This window comes from Manis javanica, chromosome 9 (genome assembly GCF_040802235.1).
Source record: "Manis javanica isolate MJ-LG chromosome 9, MJ_LKY, whole genome shotgun sequence".
Classification (NCBI taxonomy): domain Eukaryota; kingdom Metazoa; phylum Chordata; class Mammalia; order Pholidota; family Manidae; genus Manis; species Manis javanica.
Genome location: NC_133164.1, coordinates 113,690,375 through 113,708,748, shown reverse-complemented (window position 1 = coordinate 113,708,748; position 18,374 = coordinate 113,690,375). Strand labels below are relative to the sequence as shown.

Here is an 18,374-nt window from a genome sequence, read left to right as displayed (position 1 = left end):
GTGAGAGCAGAGGTTCTAGTCAAACTTGGGGCTAATGAGAGATTATGCATTTTATATTTCTGTAAAGAACAGTAAACTAAGGGCAGAGCCATTTGGATTAAGAGACAGAAAGTTAAAATAAGTTAAATAAATTAATTTAATTTAATGTATACATTATATTAAGTTCGGGAAGCCAAGGAAGGAACAAAAATTTAAGAAAGGAGAAATATTTAATGATGTCAACTGCTTTAAGTCACAGAAAAGGAGGACTAAGAGAAAAATAAAAAATCCACTTTGCTTTCAATGATATGGTTTCATTCATAAACAGCTCTTAACTCAATAGCCCTAGGTATTCCTACAAATTCAACTGGGTTCAAACTTAAAAAACCAGGCAGAACTTTATGTCATATGGTCATTCATCAAAGAGAAATTTCTTAAAACAATTTTCAGGTATGAGCAAACCCTACAGTTAATTAATCATTAGTCTTTCCTCTGGGCAGAAATAGAAAAATGGGTCCTAATTGCAACTAACCAGCCTGTCTGTCTTGGCAAGAGAATGCCACCAAAAAGACTATACCCTCCCCCCAAAATATAAGCCAACCATTCAAATGGGATATATGTCTTAAAACTGGTTACCTTAGATCCACATGCTTAATGTGAGGCATTTTTCTTAAAGCCTGTAGCCTAAGAGTCTCCATACAGTTTCCAGACATACAAAGTTTATCCATAGCAGTCAATTTCTCCAATACCTCTGGAATGTCAGTGAATTCATTGAAAGAAAGACCAAGATAACTAAGCTGATGCATATTCTCCAACTCAGCAGGAAGGCCCTGGAGAAAGTTTCCATCCAACAAAAATGTCTGTAAGCTATTATAAAAAACAGAAGAATTATAAAGAGAATGTGGAAATTTTACATCTTTATTATCATCAACACACAAGTTCCATAGATATAGATCATATTACTAGAAAAAGAAAATGTACTATCCTTTGTGAAATGCATAAGGGCACAGCCCGAGGCAATAATAAACCAGAGAGAAAAGATCAGAGATAAGCATCTTAATTTTTATTGAAAATGAAAATTATGACCAATTTTCCCAACTTACATAGGCCTAAATGGGAACAACATGAGCTAATTGCAGTGTGATTCAGCACAAATACCCATCTTACATTGTTATTTTTAGAAATAAACTTCTAAGTCTTAGAATTCAACATAACTCAGAAAATGAGAAAGTAACCACTCCTCGAATGGTTAGACACACTCATCAACAGGGCTCTTCAGCTGTGAACAAGGATATTTTTTCATTGTTTAAGAACTTACAAATGAACCTGATACAAGAGCCTGATCTCTTGATATGGGGCAAGACTTACTTAACCAACATAACAAGCTAACTAATCTCATGTGCTGAGGCTACAATGTAGCCTTGCAGAGATTTCTGAGGAGTACTGGGCAGTGGGGTTTACCGTACGCACTTGTGCATAACTCCAACGGCTGCTGGGATTGCTCGAAGGGCATTGCAGGACACATTGAGCTCCGTCAGAGTTGGAATATTGCAGACTGCTAATGGGAAGTCCCCTAAATGATTATTGGAAAGGTTAAGACTCTTCAACTTGGTGAACCTATTACAATAAAACAAAAGAAAAGAAAAATGTCACAGATGCAAAACTTGACATAGTTTTAGCATAGTCTTAGAGATAATTTGGCCCAACTCTAATTCAACAGAGGAGGAAACAGAAATCTTAGTGGTAAGGTGAGCAACAGAGCTGGAGTGCACATCTTCGGACTCTAAAGCCAGTGTTTTACCTAAAATATAAACATATTTAAAAACACACAAATGTGTCACTGTAAGGCTGAATATTTGGGGAGGAGGGTTCTGCTGGAGTGAATTTCTTAGTGTATGGCAGAGAACAGGCCTAAGAGAACCTCAGCCAGCCTAATACATGTGTAAATGGTAACAGAGCCGCAGGAAAAGCAGTGGCAGAACTAGCTCTTCTGAATTTCTGTGTTATCCAGACAAGTCCAACACTCTCCTGCTTTACTTCTCTCAAATCCAAACCTGAAATCTTAAAAACTCAATAATTCATCAAAGCCAGGCTCTCTCTGAGGTAACCAAGTTTTATAGCTCCGTATGGAAGAACCAATTACCCATCGCTCCTCAATCAACCTAGCACTTGGCACTGCCAACCACACACCCCTCCGCGAAAAGCTCTTCTCAGGTCGCGGAGATGTTGTCCCCACCCTGCCCTCCCTTGCTCTCTCCAAACCTCTTCTCCGGTGTCTCCTTCTCTTTCCTTCCTCATCTCCTGCCCCCAGCTCAGAGTCAAGCGTCCCTCCTGGATTTGTTCTGGCAGTTTCTCCTCGCTCTACGTTGCCTTCTTCGGAAACCTTTTTCCTGCTCTGTGAACAACTCTCTCTAACCCGTCACTCTAGGCCATGTCCTCTCCCGAAGCTACACTACAGCACATCCAGCCCAAAACTGTATTGACCGCCTTTATCCTAGCCCAGCACTTCCTCCTGCTCTATTTTTGTTAATGACTCTTGCATTTTCTCAATTGTCAAAGCAATTAGAGTAATTAAAGACGTTTCACTTTGCTGTGCACCCCTTACATTTGGGCCTTTGCTGCCCTCTACTTAGATGAGAATCAGGTTAATTATTGCTAATTATTTAAGCTAAATAATTAGCATATTATGCTGATTATTTTAAATGCTGCCCAAGCCTGAATACCAGGCAGTATGCACTATGCCTAGAACACACACCTTAAAAATAAACCCAATTCAATCCAATCTGCATTTTAAAGAAACTGTCATGTGACCTATTCGACGAATTACATAATAAAAATGTTGACTTTTATTCTAAATAACCATGTAAAAGTTTATTCTAAACAGAAAGCTGACTGTGTGCCTATATGACAGGTTGAAAGTATGACCTTGATTTTTTTATATTTGTTTTCTTGGATGGCAGAGTATTAACCTAACAGTGTTAAAAAACAAAACTACTTGAGAATTACTGCTAAACATTAATAATCATTTTTTGACTTCTTTTACATTTCACAATGGGATTCATCAGGCCTTCTTAAAACAGAGAATGCTTATTCTCTACTCTGACTGTCTATGATCTATATACACAAGCTAGAATTGCAGGGTCTATTACTTCTAGTCCACTGGGGATCCTGGAAGACGTCTCTGAGATCCCTTCTGGACACTCCCAGGGTCAAAACTATTTTTATAACAATACTCAGATGTCACTTTCCTTTAGCTACTCTCATTTGCTCCCAATTACCCAGTGAAGGTTTCCACACAGTGCCTGTCTTGGTGATAGCACACCTGATCAGGTGCAGAAACACATGAGATTCCTGCTATCTTCTATGAAGCCAAACATTAAAAGATTTACAGAAATAACAATGACACTCTTCTCCCTATTTTTTGTTTTAAAGTAGTTATTTTTCACTAAAAAAAAATGTTGACATGAATGGGTTTATTATTTTTCTAATGAATTAATATATATTAAAACATTTCTCAGTTTAGAACTTTAAGACAGTAAGTATTAATAGATTTAATCCATGAAAATAAAAACTGCTTAGGTCCTCAATTTTTGGGAGGGCAAAGGAGGCTTGAAATAGGGCAACCAGATGAAATACAGGACATCCAGTTAAATTTGAATTTCAGATAAACAACAAATAATTTTTTTAAGGATAAGCCTGGAATATACTTATACCAAAAAAGAATTTAACTATGTGCTTTTTTTTTTCTTCTTCTTCTTCTTCTAAATCTGGCAACTCTATCCTGAAACAGATGAAACGGCTATTCTAGTCCAAACAAAAACAGTAGCCTACTCTCCAGATATGATTCCTCATTTGGTGAAACTGCCATAGTTTTAAAATATGCATGCAATTGAAATGAACTTGAAAAAAAAGTTCCTCTGGGAAGAAAAAGCCCTACTAGAAAAAAAAAAAAAACAACCCCAACTCTAACAAGTACCTCCACAAGTTTTATGTGTGTGTCTTTAGTATTTTTAAATGATCACCAACTCTAAATACAAAGAAGTGCAGTAATTCTTTACATCAATTCAATGATAAAAACACTACCAGACCTTGTGTAAAGAGAACTGACCTCAGTCCCAGAGGCCAAGAGCCCCGTACAGACCAAGGAGTCTGGGCTCCCTGCCCTGAGAGCTGCACTACCCAATACCGTACCACTAGCCCAGGTGGCTACTGGGTGCCTGAAGTGGGGACAGGCCAACTTGAAAAGTTCTCCACGTATAAAATACACACCAGATTTCAAAGACTCAGTACAAAAAGAATGTAAACTCATTTTTCAGAACTGATAATTGATATATTGGATCAATAAGATATATTATTAAATTTAATTTCACCTGTTTCTTCTTACTTTTCTAACATGGCTATCAGAAAATGTAAAGTACCTATTTGGCTCTCGTTATATTTCCATCAGAGAAGCAAGCACTCTCTCCATACTAAGAGCAAGGAGATTTCAGGATTCCCTAACCCAAATGACACCAAACTTACTTTCAGGACCGAGGTGGGCCTCTTCCCTGGGCCCATCCTCCCAGCGTATGTGAACCCACAGGCCCTGGCAGTGACAGAACCTGGATGTCTGGGCTGCTTGGGTGAGGGACGGAGTGGAGATGGGAAGAGATTTGGGTCACTGGGCCTGCTCTCCTCAGGCTGCTATCACCAGAATCCCACGGGGTCTGAGGACTCTAAATTTGGATCTATGCCTGCAGGTTATTAAAAAAGTGTATCTGTCAAGGTAGGAGGAAAGATGTATTTTATTTAACAGTTTGTTAGCTTGATTATAAAAAATGTTTAGATATGTGGTATGGAGTCTTCATCTACACTCTTGCCCTAGACCTGTAAAACAGAAGGACTGATTCTCATGTATAAGCATCTGAAATTTCTCTCTCCTCCCCACTGCATTCCCTGCATCCCTCATATTCCTCCCTGTTCTGCCCATCCCCCAAGTTCTTTCCAGAAGAGAACACAGAGTTCAGCAGACTTGTTTAGCAAACAAAGCATGGATTGTTTCTGAGAACTCAAGTTCTTGATCAGAACACATTAAAATTCATCTGTTTTGGAAACTCTAACCCTTAGCCTTCTTAGAGTTCCACTTTTTCTTTATGGATGTGGAAAGCAGTCAGATTACAGATACCTGCTAATTCACAAACCCCCTCAGAGAAAGATAACAGTGAAAGTCCATCTAGAATCCACTTTCCTCTGGTCTTAAAATGGGAGAAAGAGATAACTGGAGGCAAAGTTTAAGAGAAAGATAAGAGATCAAAATGGAGGGTGGATGACCTTTCCTCCCATGACCTTCATTCTAAAGAGTGCAGAATGGGGAGCAAGGTGACAGCATACTGTTAGGAAAGAAAAGACTAGAAATCTGTCTCCTACGAAATAAAAGATGCTAACAGATGGGACAAATTAAGTTATCAAATGTGCATACAGACTCAGATTCTAAAATAAAACTGTTTTGGAAGAATATATATTTGATGAAATATTTGAAATAATTTTACTTTAGGTTAACATTGCCATTCTTAAATGTTAAAAGGAAGTCATATTATATTTACTCAGGTTACAAATATTTCCTCATAACTGTTCAATATAGCTAAGTAGAGGAGAATTAGAGCATCACAAAATTTAAAATAAATAAAAATCATTTTAATGACAATTGTGATAACAACAGTAGTCAGTTTAACAATAAGGGATGACTCTTTTGATGCTTTAGAAACTAGAAGGACAAGGAACTCTGTTTTTTTAAAAACATCTATTATACATGTATATACATTTACAGTGCCAAGGCTACAGAAAGTTAAAGTGGATACATCTTCCTTTTTTCTCAGGGTTATTAAGTGAGAACCAAAGGGGCTTTGAAGTCACTTTCTTTTGTTTCCCAATATCATAGAAAAAGAAAACAGGCTCTAGAAATTGTGTGACTGCAACATGTAACTTGAATCTACTGCCATTCAACATCAGTGTTACTTCTCATCCCTCCGGCTCTTCTTTTACTACATCTTATTAAGAGTGTCATATAGATATCAATTACTAATAATTCTAGGTCAAAGAATGGCCTCCAAGTACAGTAAGGAAGGCATTCCTTTTTTACCCTTAGAGGTAGCAGAGCATTCAGTAGAGGACAATAGGTATTCTGAACACTGTGTATTTACATTCAAAGCAATTCAGGCACAGCCCAGTGTTCCCAAACTATACAAAACCTGAAAAGAATGACTTCGCTTTCCAGAGCAAGCAATATGCTTTGAGGAAAGAGACATAATTCATGTCTGTTTGTTTTATAAAAGAGCTCTGAGTAGGGAAAAGAAATCAACACTTATCCAGGGTCTAATAAAAAGTAATCTTAGTTAATTTACATGGTAGAGTGTTAGAGTATTAACATTTAAGTTAACCTCAAGTTCCAAGGCACATTTCTGTTTTTTAATACCGAGTGTCACAGAAAAGTATAACCAACTAAACATACTTGATAATCTACAGAGATAGAAAACTCTAATTGTAGTGTGTTCACAAACAAGCCTTAAAGTCTCTTTCAAACTAGGCATCCTAAGGGCCATGTAACAAACTGCATGATTGTTTAAAAAGGGTGGGGGGGCCTTGATGATAGAGGGTTATAGTGGGGACATGGAAAGACGGTGGAATGGAGCTGATAATATCACTGTTCTGTTAAATTAGTGACATTTCTTTCATGAGCATCTCCTACTGTAAATTGCAAAACAAAGTATAGTAACAATGATAGGGTATCTAGATACAAGATGTGCTCAACTATCTTCGGAGTTGATGTATAATCTTACCTTTTCTTTTCTTTCTCTAACTTCATAGCCTAATTTCTCTAACTTCATAACTAATTACAGCAAAGGAGGAATAGCACATGCCTTAAAACTGCTATTGAGGGAACAGAGCAGTCATTACACCAGGCTAACATATTACAGTCTACGTGTAGCTTGAAATGGATTTTATTCTTCAGTAACTAAGTTTCTAGTATGAACTAAAATTCATAGCTATTCCCTTGAACAAATTATTTAACTTTACAAAATGGAATACTGCTTAGTTTCTTACAATTAACCTGAAATATTAAATTGCATCACCTACATGCATCTAATTTTCCTACTTTCATTAGGTAGACATACAGGGTTTTACAACAGATGACCCACAGTTCTCAAGGGTATTTCATTCTGACCTCCAAAAAAATCACCTGGAAACAAGTACTCCTTAGAAAATGAAATGCAGTCATTTTTTCTAAGGGCAGGAAAGAAAAAGGAAATGTTGTATGATACAAAGTTGAGAAAAACACCCACACGAATGCTGCCAATTCTCATATATCTCCTGCCTCTGGGCTTGGTTTATCATGATCAAAGATATGCTTAATCCTTCTTCATCTCTCAGCATTTATCCATTCAATCTATCCACACTCAAAAATTCATGCACAGAGTTCTTTCTGCATCTAAGTTAAAGAAAATGGCTATATAAGCCTATACTTATTTAAGGAACAAAAACCAAATAAATAGCATGACAATTATTTGGAGACACAATACTAATTAGCTTAAGATCCATTTAAATCTTTTACTAAAGGATTTACTAAGGATATATTAGAAAACTTAACTGTAAAATAAAATAATAGTGTGGTAGAAGTCGTTCTATTTTTAAACATATTCCAAATGTTCTTAAAATGAGTGTCACACACTACAGTCATGAAGAGGAAACCATACTTGCTTTACTCAATGAGCTAACAGAGAAACATCAATATTATTTTCTGGAGTTATTATTCACTACAAGTGGATCAATTAAAAAAAGATTCCTGAGTAGCTGGATTTCCGTTTCACAGTAACAGTCCACGTTTAACTTGTTTTTTTCCCTGTTGGGGACATGCTAATACACTTGGGAAATTATTAGGCTTCAATATTAAGTAATGAAGGATCTGCTCGAGAACTGGAGTTGTAAGTCTAGCTATGGGCTTAGTCCTCTACTTTCCATTAATTATGAAAAGCAAGCTAAGCAAGCTCCCTAATGGTTCAGAGTGGCTGCACCTTAGTGGAGAGTTGCCAGCCTGTCAGTATTCTGTAATATTCACTATAGTAGCTCTTAAGAGAAAGATTGCTTTTATTTGATTACCAAAATAAGACACCCTCATTTTAACAAGTCAAATTAGAGAAGCATACAGAGAAATCATTAAGTCTCTCCTACTTCCTTCCAAACCTTTCCCATCCTCCTGAGATAACCAGTGTTAAGTTTTGGTATACATCCTTCCAAAGATTTTCCACCTTATAAAACATACACATGTATAAATAGCAGATAACCTATTTTTTGAGTGGAATTATTCCACACACATTTCCACTACAACTTGTTTTCTCATTTAATACAAACAAATCATCTTTTTGAGTCTGTACATAAAAATCTCACTCTTTGACAGCTACGTAATACACAAAGGACAAATGTACCACAATCTATTCCACCCCTCCACTCACTGATGTTAGGAGCACTCTGAGGTTTTTTTCTCTTAGAAATAATTCAGCTTATCCATTTGTGTATCAATGATTTTATCTTGCAGTTGTGCAAATTAATAAAGGCAAGGATCACTGACAAGGTGTAGGGAGGCCGCAGGGAAAGCTCTTTACGACTCCTCCTGAAATGCAGACCCAGTGGGGAAGAGAGGACAGACACTCTGCAGGTTAAAACTGTTTTAACTACTTTACTCCCCAGCAGGAGGAAGGAAGGTTCCCCCTTCCGTCTCCCTGAAACCTGAGAGACTGTCACAATTCAGCTCCACAATTTGTGAAGCTCCCAGTTTAGTCCAATGGACTTTTAATTTGGAATAGCCCTCCCAGCTCAACTGCTTCATAAAAGAATGGTCCTCTCTGTTCTCCACACATACCAAGCCTGCCTATCCTGAACTGCAATTTTTGCTATTCCTGAATAAACTCATTTTTGTTGGTAAAATAACTTTATTTTTAATATTAATACAGTATTTATGGATGTCCAATGCTTTATCCATAACTCTGAAATTCAAAAGTCTGTGAAAAGGCAAAGATTTTCACTGATTCATGTGGTGGCAAAATTACGTAAATATTCATTTGTTCTCATTAGAAATACAAATGCGTTTGTTTATGGAGTACTGTCCCATACTCCTCTGAAAGTGTTATGTAATATACAGTGCAAAACATATTACCTTTAATGACCTGAAAATCTCTTGAGACCTGAAACACAAATGGCCTCAAGAGTTTTGGATAAGGGAGTGTCACCTGTATTTCTAAAGGTATGACTGATGGGCACTAAAGTATGTACAATTTATAATACATACTGCAAAAGCTTTAAATTCATACTCCCCATCATCATGTAGGAGAGGGTTTCTTTCCATGCTCCCTTCACTAGCGTTTCCTGCTAACATCCTTTGCATGGGTGCTAATCTAATGGACAAAAAGGGTGTCAGGTCATTTCAATTTCTGTTTCTTGGTGAAGCTCATCTTTGAAATTCACATTCCAGTCCTTTGCCCACGTTTCCTTATCAGTTTGTAGGAGCTCCCTGAATACTGCGTGCGACCCACAGTGTCATGTGCTGCCTTTGTGTCACGTGACACTCCAGCCTATTATTTCATTTTTCCCACATTGTTAATGGTGACTTCAACAACACACACTATTTTATTTGCTCAAGTTTGGCAATCTCTTCCTTTATTGGAGTCTATGTTTTCGGCTTGCTTGAGGCTGTTCTCTTACTCTACCCTAAAGTGGTATAAATGTTTGGCTTTATTTCCTTCTAATATTTATGATATTTTATTTTTTACATTTAGATCTTTATTTCACTGACATGTATTTTTACATGTAATGTTAGGTAGAAATCTATTTCTTTTCTCTACCAACACCACTTACTAAACAAATTATCCTTTATAATATCCATTCAATTGAAATACATCATACAGTAGGGAAAGAGAGTCTAAAAAGAGAAAGCTTAGTGCTGGTCAAATAAAACAGACAAAGAGAAAAGCTTGGGTAAAAACAAGTTACATTTACTCTTGTTTCTTTCTTTTTTTTCCAAGAGAATTTATAAAATTAAGTGTCAGTGTTGTTCTTCCTAAGGGCCCACCTTGTGGTTCTGAGCCAGTAAAATACTTTCATAAAATGACTAGTTTGACAGAGTAACTTTACTTTTTTCTTTTTAGAAGGCAACTCTTAGGAAGAATATCAAAGTACTTTTTAAAAATGTGTATTGAATTCACTTTCTCTCAAGAAACATTAGTTAAATCAATGTATGAAAGAGACATAAGCCAGCAACTTCTTTGACTTATCTTCCATGCACTCCTCAAATACTGATTCCTTTAGTGTGGAACTTTACTGGCATGTAAACATAGTCCTACAGCCGTGCTTTAATGTTTTTACCCCAATCCAGGTATGATACAGGGCAACCTGTATGTGCTATATTAGTTACATAAGAAAGCAAAACAATTTACAAAAGACTTAAAAGGCTCCTTCTCCTGGATGCATACGGAAAGAGAGACTACCTTTTGCCCCCCATTCCTCTTGGACTATTCTGTGGTTGTGGTGGCATGAGGAACATTTGAATCATTGGGCCTGCTTCAGAATCGCTGGGAACGCCTGCTCTTTAGAAGGTATGACTCAATTCCTTTAAGCTTTCACACTCCCAACCTCTAGTGCCCGGAGATTGAACTCTCATTGGTGACTTCTCTGTTCCTTGGTGGACTGCTTTTTTCCTGTTGTCCCTTTATGACTTTTGAAATGAATCCACATGAACTACGTATGACATTCTGTCTTGAGCAGTCCACCAGCCTCATTCCCAGTGAGCACCTGCCAGTCTTTTGGGAGGATCAGGGCATACAAATGCTAACGTGGCATACAAGCAGCTCCTCAACATTTGAGCCAAAATAAACAGAAGCCACCCATCTTAATTCTAATCACCAGAAATGACTCTCAGTACAAGCAACACAAGCGTATCACCCTCTCACATGGATAGAAAACAAAAATAAACACATGCATATTTTACTTAATAAAAATGGAAACTTATAGCCACAAAAAGATTTGAGCAAATTTTTCTTAAGAATTGCTGCAGATCTTAAAAAGCAGAATGAGTATTCCAAAGCTACAACCTAGAAGCATAATATTTCCAAAATAATAATAAAGGAAACAGAGAACATTCAGTGTTGGCAATAATTACAATGGACATATTGCTTGTAAAGGCAAATTAAAGTATTCCCTAAAGAGAAACATTTTAATTTTAATTTTCTTTTAAACTAATTCAAATAGGAAGCACTTACTGGTTACTTATTTTGCACCCGACCCTAGACAAAGTTAACCCAATGATGTGCCAGCCCACACGGGAGCAGGGAGGGGATACGCAAGGGCAGGCTCCCGTGAATCAAGTAAGTACATCGTACAGAACAGCACTGCAAATCCTCAGAGAGTAAACACATGAAATAGCAGCTACTGTACCTACAATAACCCTGCACAAACTAAATTTATGAAAACAATGAGTCATAAGCAGCATAAATCTGTCATTTTCTCATTCTTTCATAAACAGGCAATACGATGATCAAAAAGACCAACAAGAACATGTTACAATAAAACATATCTTTCTTATGAAATGGTTCCATTGAACTCAATTTATCCATGATTACATTTTTTCATCCATAGATCTGACCATAGTTTGCTAATTTGATTGCAGAATTATTCAAAAGATGTTTAATATTAACCAACACAACAGCAGGACAAATAACAAACATGCTAAAAGAAGATTTCTGTAAAAGGTGGAAAAGAGATTGCTTTTTCTACTCCTCTTCGCAAAGCAGAGCCACACAATATACTTGGATAAAATCCCAGTTGAGTCATACAAGGATACATAAAAATGAAGACCACATAGCATCTCTATCAAGGATATTGGATTACCAAAGGAGAAAGTGAGCATGTGCTAAAGCCACAGAGAATAACATCATGAAAACATGCTTAGACGTGAGTATCTTAAGCTCACATTACAAACAGAACAAGCATATATGACAGTTAAACAAAAAAATCCAACACCAAAAATTTACTAGGAGTAATAAAAGTCTGAGCTCAGGACTAAACAATTTACTCATTAAACCTTTGAGTTTTTATTGTGCCCAAAGGTGTGTGAAACACACAAATGCGGACAGGCATGGTTTTCAACCTCCAGGAACTTGGAACAGTTTGGGAGCAAAGCTACCATAATATAAAGTAGAAGATAAACACTTACTCGAAAAAAAGTATTATGAGTGCTTACAGAAGAGGAATCTCACTTTAAGGGACAAGAATGCAATAAACAGAAGGAGATTGTCAGAGAGAAATTCAAAGAGAATAGGGTGGCAGGACTACTTCTCAAACTTTTGCATGCTTTGTTAAGAATGCAGATTCCTCGGTCTCATCACCAGAGGCTCTGACTGAGCAGGGATGGGACGAAAACCATGTATCTCTGTTTCCAGTAAACACCCAAGGTAAGTCTGATGCAGGAATTTCATAAATTGTATTTTGAGAAACACTGATTTCAAGGGTAAAAACTATAGGGTGTATTTGGGAAACATTGACAAAATTATATTAAAGTAAACTGTCTTTCTGTTGTGCAGAAAGAACTCCTGAGGTTTTAAGAACACTTGAAAACTATCACAGAGCAGCTAAGAATCCAGATGAAGACACTGCTATTTACCTTTGAAAAATTCTGAATAGGGGAGTGAAATGATTTATCCTTGGATGCATTGACTTGTATCATGTAAATCAAATAGCTCCACCTCCCTTGTTATACTTCCCCTACACACACACACACACACACACACACACATACACACACACACACACACACACACACACACACACACACACACCCCTCTTGATGTGGGGTGACAGTGTGTATTCTGACAAAAAATTTTAAATTGGAGGAAAAAACAACTATTTGGAAACTCCGACTTTCCCTAAGGTTCTAAATCCCAAAGACATCCCCAGCAAGAGGGGTGTGCCCTATTACAGAGCCACTGCCAAATATCCTGCCAGCTCCGGCATCATCACCCTAACACACCCATGGGAAATGACAACAGGCATGCAACTCCTCCCACTCAAAGCTTTATTACTATGGAGAGCATGGTGAGTGACATAAAAAATACAGGCACTACTAAGGAAAACAGAAATTCTCATGGGTCTTCACTTTTCAATAGTTAACATGTGCATGTTGTCAGAGGCACTCCAGAGTTAGCTGTGTCTGTTTGACATGAGGAAGAAAAGAGAGGGACAAAGTGTTCTCACATTGGCAACCAGAGTCATTTCAGAAGTCATCAGCAATAATGTTAATCATGTCCTCACGTCCCAAGGTATGATGACACTCCCATCAACAACCACAAAATAAGATCCTGCTGGTCCTCTCACTGCCTGCTTATCAACTGTTCCCTATGAGCTACCTAGAATGAAAAAGCTGGTTACCCTTCAGAACAGCAAATACCTACAAATACTACATTTAACATTAAACTTTTGCAATGAAGTTAAAGCTTATAGAGTGCAGCAAAGAGCTCAACTAAAATAAAAAGAAGAATGTAACTGGCCAGAAGACAACAGTCTCACTGGAATCAAGCCACAGTTTTTGAAGATCCCTCCCTTTTTATTTAAAATGGAAAAGAAGTTAAAGAACAACTTAAAGGATCCTAAGAAGTCAATAGGGCAAACTGTACTTTTAATAAAGTCTGGCTGATCAGTAAAACTTTTCTTATTCCTTTCCAAGCTCTCACTTCTAAATGCGCTGTAAGAGGGAAGAAGAAAATAGGCTATTAGTTCCAGAAACATGGGTGGGAGCTGAAGCCAAGGAGAGGACTCAATCTCAGGGCCCACGCACCATGTAAAAGGCTCTCCTTTGATCAAATGTTCAGGGAAGGAGAGTAGGAATCATGCGAAATGGAAAGCTTCCCAAGAGGATAAAAATTCCATCTGAAAAACAAAGCTGTACAAGAAAGGAACTTCCAATGTTGAGAAGAGTTAACTGAAAGTAAGGTATTCCATACAGTCTATGGGATTCCTTCAACACTTGGCAAGACACACCAAACCCCAGGAGTGGAAATTCCTGCCCAAGGTTATCTATCCCTGAGCAGCACTTGTGCTAAGTGGCTTTTCTTTAATACATCAACTATACCCTTTCTTCAGTGCTTAGCAGGTCTTTTTTGCTTGTGATATTTTTTATATGGCAGAGAATCTTCAGAGATGCTTGAAACTGTTCTAAGTACTACAGTCTGAGTGAAGTAAATGAGTTGCAGAAGTATTTTAACATGGCACTCCTGTTTCTACTATGTTAATGAATCACCCCTGCTTCCATTAAAAGTGAGTTTTCAGGAATTGCTGATAAAAACAAAAAGCTAAAATCTCTGTTTCTATAAAAACCTGGAAATGTAAACTTTTGGTAAGGATAAGTAATTAACATGAATAAGTTTGTAAGCTCCGGAATGCCAAGATCCTCAAAACAACAGAGTAGGAAATAAGGTCATTTGTTTTCTACTCCATGGGGATTAAAAATGTAGAAAACTGAGCTTTCTAAGAAGAAAGGTACTTGATAAATGCCAGGCATAATTATGAGTTTCTCAATACTCATTGCTTCATAACTTTCATTCTATTACACCCACATAGTCGCACACTCAACTTCACTCCTTCTCTCCCACTGTTCTCTCATTTGAACCCCTCAAATTTCCTATTCCTTTTAGTTAAAACAAATTTCATATTTAATCAGAGCTCAAATCACTTCTTGACTCCAAGTACTTAATTTGCTCTCACCTTGACGCAAAGGTAATCTTCACCTTATTTCATGTTACATTATACTCATTTTATACCATACTCTCTAAGACAGTCACACACTCAGAAATTCCTTGAAATTGATTTCTAAGTTCGGCAATGTAATATGATTGATCAACAATCACTCTAAATGACTACTGTCCCATTAAAATAAAATGAATAACTATTTCAGTATTCACTGAGGTGAACAGTAAATAGTAAATACTAAATAGTACTCATCTCAACACTAAATATATGAAATGGCCCCACTGTTCAAAGCATTTTGGGGATGCTCTCTTCTGAAAGTTTTAGGATCACATTCTTTTATAATTATCCTTGGTGGTGAAAACCAACAACTCAATTCAATAAATGATGTATGAGGGGTTTGAGATATGAATATAAATACATATGTATATTTCCCCCATGGCTAAATATTGAAGGAGGAGTAGAGGATATACAAAGATAAGGAAACCCCGCCTCTATTCTCAAGGACTTGGATATAGATGGAGAGTTTAGAAGTTCTCAAATGTTTAGTATAAAAGGTACGTTGATAAGTGCATTAAGTATAAGAAAACTAATGGTTCGAAAGAAGAGGAAAGGGTCGCATGGTATTGGGAAATAACCAAAAACTTCAAGAAACAAAATTCATTACACATATGCTTTGAAGGGTGGGTGGGGCTCACTAGGGGGAGCCTGGGCTGGGCAGGTGGAAGGAGCAGCACATTCCTTCCAGTTCAGCGGAAGGTACCTTAAGAGGATGGCAAACAGACTGAGGTTATTTTTAGAAAGCCTAGTATCATATTGGCCGTTTTAAACCTTATGTCTCCTTTTCTACCCTTAAGTCCTTTCTTACCAGTCTTTTTCTATGTAATGTTTCCTGAGTCATCTCATTATACAGGCTATTTTCTCATCTTAACTTCAACCAAAAAGGACTATAATGATAAGTTACCTGTCTCATTTCCTTCTACAAGTTATTACAAATACGTTCTACAAAGAAGTGGGGTATACTTAACACAGAATAGAATGAAAAGCACAATTCCCACCACCATTCATTCACACATTCCTTCATGTACCAAGAATGTATTTAATGGTACATCTGGCAACAGGCCCTCCCTCTGAGGAAGAACTGATTCCTGCCCTTTAGGAATTCAAAGTCAGGCAGAGCAAACAAGATAAATACAGAAAACAGTTAAGTCATAAAGGTGATAGGCTGAAGCCAATTCTTTCCTTATTACACTGTGGGCCACTCCCGCAAAAATTAAATGTTACATCAAATGTTTAAAAGTTGAAGCAATACTGTTATTCCTAGGCATTATATCTTTATGCAAACAGGCTCTTTTTTTAACTATTGCATAAAATATTGTGAAACTCTGAGAGGACAAATAGTAACAAAACAACAACAAAGTTCAGTACCCAAAGGTGAATGCTTAAAAAAAAGCTGACAGTGTTACATCTAACTTGCTGGGTTTTTTTAAACCTATTTCAGAATCACATATGGCAAAGAGCATATTAATAATTCTACAGACATAATTTATCAAATGATTTGAAATAACAACCTCTACTGAAATTAAAGTTAGTAATCCTCCCCATAATAAAAAACCTCTACTTCTAGAACTTGCTAGGACCCCGTAGCTGTACTAGCTTTGTTTTTCCATACCAATTCACCTACAAATAGTGAGCTGGAAAGTAGATTCACTTCCACAACTAATGGAAGAGAGTGATAGATAACCACCAGCTATCAAACACAACTGAAACATCATATATAACCAATTTCTATTTATGACAGTTATTTTACTAGAATTTGTCTAATTTTCAACATACAGAATTAAGCAATATAAGTGTGTGTATTTTAATTATCATGAGTTTGTCAAGTTACTAATAAAAACTTGGTTTATCTCTAAAAGGGGTAGGTAGAAGTGATTAGTAAAATAAAATTATCTAACATTAAGACATGTAAGTTCAATCTCAGTGACAAACTTTCCAAGTACCATAGACAAAGCTACCAGAAACATACATGTATAAATTGTTACTATCAAACTTTGCTTTTAAGTTTGTTATCTACATTGCTCTTTGTGAACACTGCACTGGGTATCACCATAAAAGAACTCTCTGGTCTATCATATGAACTCTAGATCCTTCAATGCAATATATACTATCCAAAAAACTTGTTTAAATGACAAATTTATGAGCTAAATTCATCAGTACAGCTAAATGTTTGAATGCCAATATAGTACAAATAAGTGAATAATAAAACAATAAAATTAAGACATGGGAAAGAAAGTTTTATTCCTTGAATGTAAACCAGCAAAAAGCTATCCTCTTCATTGACTTTACAAAGAGACTTACTATCTTTTATTAAAAACAATTCTCCATTGCAAATAATAACAATCTTTACTAATGCCACATCAGATGGGTCATCTAAATGGGGGCATAGATAATGTGAGATATTACCTATTAATAAAATGGAGGTAAATAATGCCTTATTATCAGTGACATATATAATCAGGAAAAGAAACCATTAAAGCTACTAAAAATTACTCTAATTTTGCCTTATATATGTTGAAAACTAACTTGAAGAATTTCAATGCCAATAAAGGCAAAATAAACAGAGCAAGTTCCAAGAACAATGCTTTCCCCATGGTAACTGCTGGCCTGTGCGCATCCATGAACATACCATCTTTCTGAACTTAGGATGTTGCTGCAAATAGCAATTTAAATGTTTTGTGAAAACAGCTCATTTGTTTAAGATGAGAATTTGCTACAGGAAGCAAAATTAAGGGGATATGTGATTAACAGGAAAAGTCTCAGAACTCAGTTGTACTTCAGCTTCTCTCTGGATATCAGACTGTAATAGAAAAATTCATTTCTTGACACTGAAGTAAAAACATAAAAATATAAATTGCCCTTTGGTACCCTCCTAACATGTTCCCTGTGACACATACTCTAGAGATTACCCCAAATTCCTTAAGCACACAAAAATTAGCAAATGTGTGGTGCATCTCAAAATTACCATACTAACTATATGAACATAAAAAAGCTACATCAAAGCTTTTTGAAGTATAAGCATGAGTTTCTAAAAACTATAATTTTAATTCCTACCATTAAGAGTACGTGTATATGTGCATGTGCACTCACAAAGTTCCTGCTTTGACAACTTAGCAATACAAATCTTTCTTGGAAAGTGGGGCAAAAAATCTCACAGTTGTATGTGGTGAAAAAGAAATTGGTTTAAAGTCTTTTTTTTTCCCAAATAGCTACACAACAGCAGCTTTCCCAGGTGCTCCGATCCCACACAGGAAGGCCCCTTAGTCTATCTCCCCCACACTTAAAGAGAGACAAAACAGAAAGCTTTTGTTGCAGGATAAAACTGAAAACTCCTCTACCTTAAGCAAATCAAAGTCATGGCTTTATGCTACATACTATAAAGTGCAGGCTGATAATATGTAACCTGATATGCTTTTTTCCTGCTTTTTAAGAGGAAATGTCAGTGAAAGAAGCTGGACAAAGTACATACTAATGTGACTCATTTATATCAAGTACAAAAACAAGCAAAATTAACTTATGGTGTTAAGTCAGGATAGTGATTATTTTAGGGTAACAGGAAAACAGGCACAAAG

At 36.6% G+C, this 18,374-nt stretch overlaps 1 protein-coding gene across 1 annotated transcript in view; it reads right to left on the bottom strand.

The window, feature by feature from the left end:
* Positions 1-18,374, bottom strand: part of PHLPP1 (PH domain and leucine rich repeat protein phosphatase 1) — a 198,348-nt gene that overhangs the window by 52,516 nt on the left and 127,458 nt on the right. The window contains exons 5-6 of the mRNA XM_073213186.1: positions 1,450-1,596; positions 616-846 (exon numbers count right to left, since the gene is read on the bottom strand). Of these exons, the coding sequence (XP_073069287.1) occupies positions 616-846; positions 1,450-1,596 (378 nt within the window). The remainder of the gene's footprint in view (positions 1-615; positions 847-1,449; positions 1,597-18,374) is intronic.